This window comes from Lolium rigidum, chromosome 6 (genome assembly GCF_022539505.1).
Source record: "Lolium rigidum isolate FL_2022 chromosome 6, APGP_CSIRO_Lrig_0.1, whole genome shotgun sequence".
Taxonomy (NCBI): Eukaryota; Viridiplantae; Streptophyta; class Magnoliopsida; order Poales; family Poaceae; genus Lolium; species Lolium rigidum.
In genome coordinates, this window is record NC_061513.1 from 52,573,046 (window position 1) to 52,579,792 (window position 6,747).

At 46.0% G+C, this 6,747-nt stretch overlaps 1 protein-coding gene across 1 annotated transcript; it reads right to left on the reverse strand.

Annotated features, from left to right (window-relative positions):
• Nucleotides 1-5,321: 5,321 nt before the first annotated feature.
• Nucleotides 5,322-6,137, reverse strand: LOC124662601 (protein DMP10-like). The gene has a single exon (XM_047200418.1). The coding sequence runs from the start codon at nucleotides 6,135-6,137 to the stop codon at nucleotides 5,445-5,447; it is 693 nt and encodes a 230-aa protein (XP_047056374.1). The 3' UTR covers nucleotides 5,322-5,444.
• Between the last annotated feature and the right edge of the window lie 610 nt (nucleotides 6,138-6,747).

Consider the following 6,747-nt stretch of genomic DNA (forward strand, 5'->3'; position numbering starts at 1 on the left):
AACAACAAAGCCCACGGATGTCAAAGTTCTTTCGAACTTCTCATGCCATTGTTTGGGTGCTTGTTTGAGACCATACAAAGATTTCTTTAATTTACACACCTTTCTTTCTTGACCTTGCGGTACGAAACCATCGAGCTGTTCCATGTAAATTTCCTCGTCCAACTCTCCATTTAGGAAAGCCGTCTTAACGTCCATTTGATGAACGAGAAGACCGTGTGAGGCAGCCAATGACAGTAGTACTCGAATGGTGGTCAATCTCGCCACAGGTGAGTAGGTATCGAAGAAATCTTCGCCTTCCTTTTGGGTATAGCCTTTGGCTACAAGCCGAGCCTTGTACTTCTCAATAGTACCATCAGCTCGAAGCTTCTTCTTAAATACCCATTTACATCCTACAGGTTTGCACCCATAAGGACGCTCTGATAACTCCCACGTTCCATTAGTTAAGATGGAATCCATCTCGCTTTGAACCGCTTCCTTCCAGTAGTCTGCATCAGGAGATGCGAGGGCTTCTGAAATGGTAGTGGGAGTATCATCCACAAGATACACAATGAAATCATTACCAAAAGACTTTGCGAGTCCTTTGTCTCTTACTCCTTGTGGGAGCTTCATTGTTATCTTCATCAGAATCTGAACTCTCATCATCAGATTCGTCATCAGACTCCATAGGAGTTTCATGTATTGGATCAGATTCCCAACTAGACATGCCATGCATATCTTTCATAGGAAATATATCCTCAAAGAATGTAGCATCTCTTGATTCAAAGATGGTGCCAACATTCATGTCGTCCACTCCAGATTTCACCACAAGAAATCTATAAGCAATGCTATGGGCAGCATAGCCAAGAAAGACACAATCCACGGTTTTTGGTCCAAGCTTTCGCTTTTTGGTGATTGGCAAATTCACTTTTGCCAAACAGCCCCAAGTTCGTAGGTAGGAGAGTATTGGTCTTTTCTTTTCCCATTCCTCATAAGGGGTAATCTCTTTATTCTTGGTTGGAACACGGTTTAGGACATGACACGAAGTCAATATAGCCCCCCCACCATTCCTTAGATAAACCCAAAACATCTAACATGGCGTTAACCAAATCTGTTAGAGTACGGTTTTTCCTTTCCGCAATCCCATTGGATTGTGGGGAATTGGGAGGCGTCCTCTCATGGATTATACCATGTTCCGCACGTAATAAATTGAACTCATTAGAAAAGTACTCTCCACCACGATCGGACCGAACCCTTTTTATCTTTCTTTCAAGTTGATTCTCAACTTCAGCCTTATAGATTTAAAGAAATCAAGAGCCTCATCTTTAGTTTTGAGGAGATACACATAACAGTACCTAGTGGAATCATCAATCAAAGTCATGAAAAATTTCTTTCCACCTTTTGTCAACTCACCATTCATCTCACATAGATCTGAATGTATGAGCTCTAGTGGTGCCAAGTTTCTTTCCTTCGCAGGCTTGTGAGGCTTGCGAGGCTGCTTTGCTTGCACACAAGCATGGCACTTAGAGCCTTTGACAAAGGTGAATTTCGGAATTAAACTCATATCGGCAAGCCGCGTCATACAACCGAAATTAACATGACAAAGTCGTGAATGCCAAACATTAGTTTCATTAACACTAGTGCTTACATGGTTCACAACATTATCACGAAGTCTTCTAGAGAGAAACGCAACATTCCCTCACATTCATATCCCTTTCCAACAAAAGTTCCATACTTAGACAATACAACTTTATTGGACTCAAACACCAACTTAAACCCATCTTTCATAAGACGGGAGCCACTAACGAGATTCTTCTTGATAGAAGGGACATGCAACACGTTCTTCAGTTGCACGATCTTTCCGAAGTAAACTTCAGATCTACCGTGCCAACACCACGAACAAGTAGCATGTAACCCATTCCCCATCATTACTCGAGGAACCTCGGGCTCGATAAGAGGTAAACATGGAGATGTCAGCACACACATGAACATTAGCACCCGTATCAACCCACCATTCCGTGGGCTGAAACACCGAAAGAACAATAGAGTAACATATTACCATACCCCGTAGTTCCTTCCTCTCGTGTTGCCAATGACCATGCCGACAGAATTTGAGTTCTGTCCAGCCGACATTTCTTTCCTTTGCGTTGTGGACAACGATTAGCCCAATGGCCAGTCTCGCCACACACCCAGCAAGGATCTTTCTTCTCCGTTTTCTCCTTCTTCTTGAAGTTGGTAGTCCTGGGAGACTCCCTTGTTCTTTCCCTTGGACTTGTGGGCATTTTTCTGCACCATATTGGCAGCAGAACGTCCCTCGGTTCCTCCAGTGTGTTTGTCTTTTGCCCTCGCCTTCTCCTCAACATCCAGAGAGCCCATGATATTCTCAACAGAAAACTCATGCCTCTGATGTTTCAGGGAAGTGGCAAAGTTCCTCCATGAAGGGGGAAGCTTAGCGACAATGCATCCCCGCGACAAACTTGTCCGGTAGCACACACTTGAGGAGCTCGAGTTCCTTTGCCATGATCTCGTATCTCATGAGCTCTGTTCTACTACGGATCGGTTTTCAACCATTCCGTAGTCATTGAACTCGCTCCATAGCATATAGTTCACCTCCGGCATCGAGCAAGCACCAAACTTAGCGTCCAGTGCATCCCACAGTTCCTTCCCATGTCGGATGTGCAGATAAGCATCAACCAACTTGTCTCCAAGCACACTTAGGACGGCACCCACAAAGATTACGGTGGCATCCCCGAACGCTTTATCCTCTTCAGGAGTAAGCGGACCTCTGGGAATACCTTCCGCAACTCGGTGCACACCCATAGAAGTGAGCCACAAGAGGGTCTTACTCTGCCATCTCTTGAAATGAGAACCCGTAAACGGGCTCGGTTTGAGCGCAGCAGCAAAACCAGACGGTGAAAATTGCCTAAGCATATAAGGTTTTTGGATTGTTGGAGTATTAGGCAATTTCCGTGTGAGTTTAATTACCGAAAGCAACATTACAGATGCACAAGCATACTTAACCATACTCATCAGACTAAGCACATGCATCAGATCTGAACATGGAACAAGTAGCAGTGCAAGGTATGAGAGATAAAGCACGTACATCGCGACCGGGAAGGTCGCACCAGCAGCAGCACCACCACCATGGGAGTTGTTGATGTCGCCCATGGTGTAGTCGGATCTGTCGATGAAGCAGCCGAATCGTCGATGAAGAAGACGAACAACAGCGAGCAGTCGCGCCGAGACGCTCCCCAAAAACCTTATCGCCCGTCTCCCGGTGCAGGATCTCAACGGACGGAGTTTCGGAGGCCTGCTCTCCCGGACGGTTGTGCACGCAGTCGCCGGGATGGGGAAGACTAGAGAGTAGCACAGCAAAAGGAACTTCGCGAGAGAGAGATCTAAGAGCCTTGTTTCCAGATCTGATCGGTCTCCTTGTATAGCCTGGGAGGAAGCCGACCCGCCCGCGTTGGCTTCCTTGAGTGTGTCTCGAACTCGAACTCGAGTCACGTGACGTGACGTGACGTGACGTGACGTGACGTGACGTGCCGAGACGGGCGGGCGGAGGAGGAGGAGTGCGCGAGGGCTTCTTCTATTCTCACTCACTTGGAATGACTAGAACAGCAGCCCTTATATACCACTCCAACTCTCTCCCAACTAGCAATGTGGGACTAAACTTTGTCCCCCAAAGCTGTCTCAAGCTGCCAACGTGATGGGCCTTGAGATTTCAGGAATTGTAGACTATATGGACTGCCTTGCTGGGCTGCAGCCCATCTACATTCAACAAAAACAACTCGGAGAAGTAGCAATTTGCACAACGAGCCAATTATGTAACTACCTTGATTCTCACGGCTGTTACGGATGAGAGCAGGACATCTGTAGTATAGTACACATGAGAGGAGTCTCACTTCATTGTATGCTGCAAGCTGCATATATAGTATACACACATATATACAGCTCTTCTCGTATTTCTCATTTTATTGTTGTATATCTACAAGACTACGTTGTGAAGAATAAGACAAGGCAGCCCTCTATCTCGTTGCTTGTTTTACCCTTGTACTTGACGAATTAACTCTTTCTCCAAGAAGCAATGCAAGCTAACCAACCAACTGACGCGTATATATATTTCTTGGGGACCAAGCTTCCGGCATAATTATTTTCTCATGTGTGCTAGTTTGTGGGCATGCCTCTCTCTAGGAAGTCATGGTCATGTCTTGAATTCTCCATCGTTTTTTTCATGATTCTAGGCATAACCCTAAAAGGAACAAGACTGCAATTTTATTTACAAGAAGTGTCGGTAGCCGAGGAGAACTCTTTGGCTCCCGAGGAGGCGAGGACTGGGAACCTGTTACTTAAAAAATAGAAAAAACAATTGAGTTTCAAAAAGTTTTCAAAAAATACGGATGTAGATTGTGGCCAATGATGTTAATCGCGAAAACATATCAGATTTTTCCATTTTTGTGTAGCACATAATACAAACAATTTCGCATTGAGATTTTGCATGCTCGCACACCACATCCACAATTCTTCTGTATTTTAAACTTATAAACATGATTAATGAAATTTTAAAATAAAGGAAGCATTGGAGCTCGTGAGCTCAATAAACTTTTCTCTACCACCATTTGTAGCAACAACCTCGAAGCTACTCTATGTTTCATATGAGGAGAAAAAAATATATCGAGGTCCACTTTCAAGAGAAGGCTAGCGGCACTAATGGATATCATTGCAGAACCGTGCATGAAACTGATGCTGGATCAATGTTGACGTAATCTCAATCTTATATCTGCGGGTAGAAATTGAGGTTTCTTTTTCGAAATGAGATTTTTCCCAGCCTCTGTATCAATCGATGCACACAGCTTCGGGGGTAGAAATTGAGGGGTATGTTAAGTGAAGCAAAGCAGGTAAATTAGGCATACACTGGTATGATTGTACGCACCTATTTGTTAAGGATTAGATTATTATGATCTAATTAGTATATATCTACTCTTGTACGTAGGCTTGTAGCTAACTTGTATTACCAGGGTCTTACTCCACTTTTTAGAGAAAAAAGCGAACTTATTATGAATTGAAGGAAGTAATTTATTAAAATGCAGAAAAGATCTTGATAAATAGGCTGTGCGTGTGCTAAGACGCGATCCACACGCTACAGCCCCCACAGGTCAACATGTGACTCCAGAATTCCAGAGTGCACAGATCGCCACGGCGTGTGTGGGGGGCATGCGACGATCCTGCGGCTGCGTCGTGCCGTGAGACTGAGCTGCACCCGGCAGATTGTTCCATCGGACTCCATCATGTTAGAACATGTACACAGTCAATCAATCATCTGTACAAGGACGACTTCCCACGGAAATGATACCATTTTGGCAAGAACAAGCTAACCACAACTCCAAGAAAACAGGCGATCATAATTACACTAGTTAACTCTATGATGTCGATTCTAATTTAATTGCTCAAAGACAAGCATCTAAACTTTACTTGACCTTCTGCTTAGGAGTTGTGTCGTTGTATCCGATGCCCTTCCTTTTAGTAGGGAAGATAAGGAACACAAAGCTTGACAGAAACGCCATGCCCAGCGGCAGGTTCTTCAGCAGCTCCTCGGTGTTCTTGCCTGCGTTGGGGAAGAAGCAGTTCTGCAGCCCCACGTCGCTGAACGCCACGGTGAGGAAGACGACCGCCGTGAAGAAGGCATGCATGAAGTCCAGCGGGCGGATGCGGAGCCTCCTGAACTCGTCCGCACCGAAGGCCTGCTTCTCCTCTTCGCTGGAGAAGTTGAAAACGTTGAAGCCGCTCAGCGTGGCGACGCCGTAGTAGAGCTTCTGGTCGCGGCCGAGGACGCTGTCGGTGAAGGCGAAGAAGAGGCAGCTGGCGGTGAGGACGAGGACGAGTGCCGCGGTGAGCCACTGGTTGGAGGTCTCGCACTTGCCGTGGTTGGTGAAGGACGGCGCCAGCGCCTGGTACGCCAGCACCGTGCCCGTCGGCAAGAGCTGCGCGAGGTTCGCGACGCTGGACATGACCTTGTCCGTCGCCGCCGGGGCAGCTGTAGGAGCAGTGGTGGTGGAGGCGCCGGCGTCCTTCGGAGTGGTGGGGGCCGTTCCGGCCGTTATCTCGCCGTTGTTGGTCTGCGGAGGTATGTGGATGACGATGGGCGACGAAGAAGATGCCATTGTGTGCTCGATGTGGGCGTACGTGTCCTAGGAATATTCCAAGCTCTGTTCCACTCGTGCGGTAACGGCTGGTGCTTATATATATAGGGTGATTTGTCTGACGAATGATTCCAACTGCATGCGGCGTTGATTAGTCTAGTCTACTTCATATGTTGCATGCTGAAAAAGGGCTCTACATGCATCTACGTCGACACTTCAACTCTTCAACCATGGTCAGCTGTACATATACTTAGAATACAATATAATCTTGATACATGTCCTTGCCTGGAAGTTAAAACTCTCCCGAAGTTACCGTAATTTGCAGCTAGCGGAAGTCGTCTTCCACGAAGGTGAGGAAGGAGAATTAGTCATCGCCTTCTATTTGTGTTGATAATTCATCATTGAATTTACGCGAGGCTAGGAGTATTTGGCTTGAGGCACACCGTCTGCCCCGCCCTCTCGTGTTTTTTTTTCGTGAGACATGCATTTAGGAAACATTGTAAATGTATGTCCAAAAAACACGCAATTTAAGTTAGAAACGCATAACTTAATTAATTTTATTATGTCGACTAGTAAAAAATAGGGCTTTCGTCCAACATCCATGTGAGCTTTAGTCCCGGTTTAAATAGGA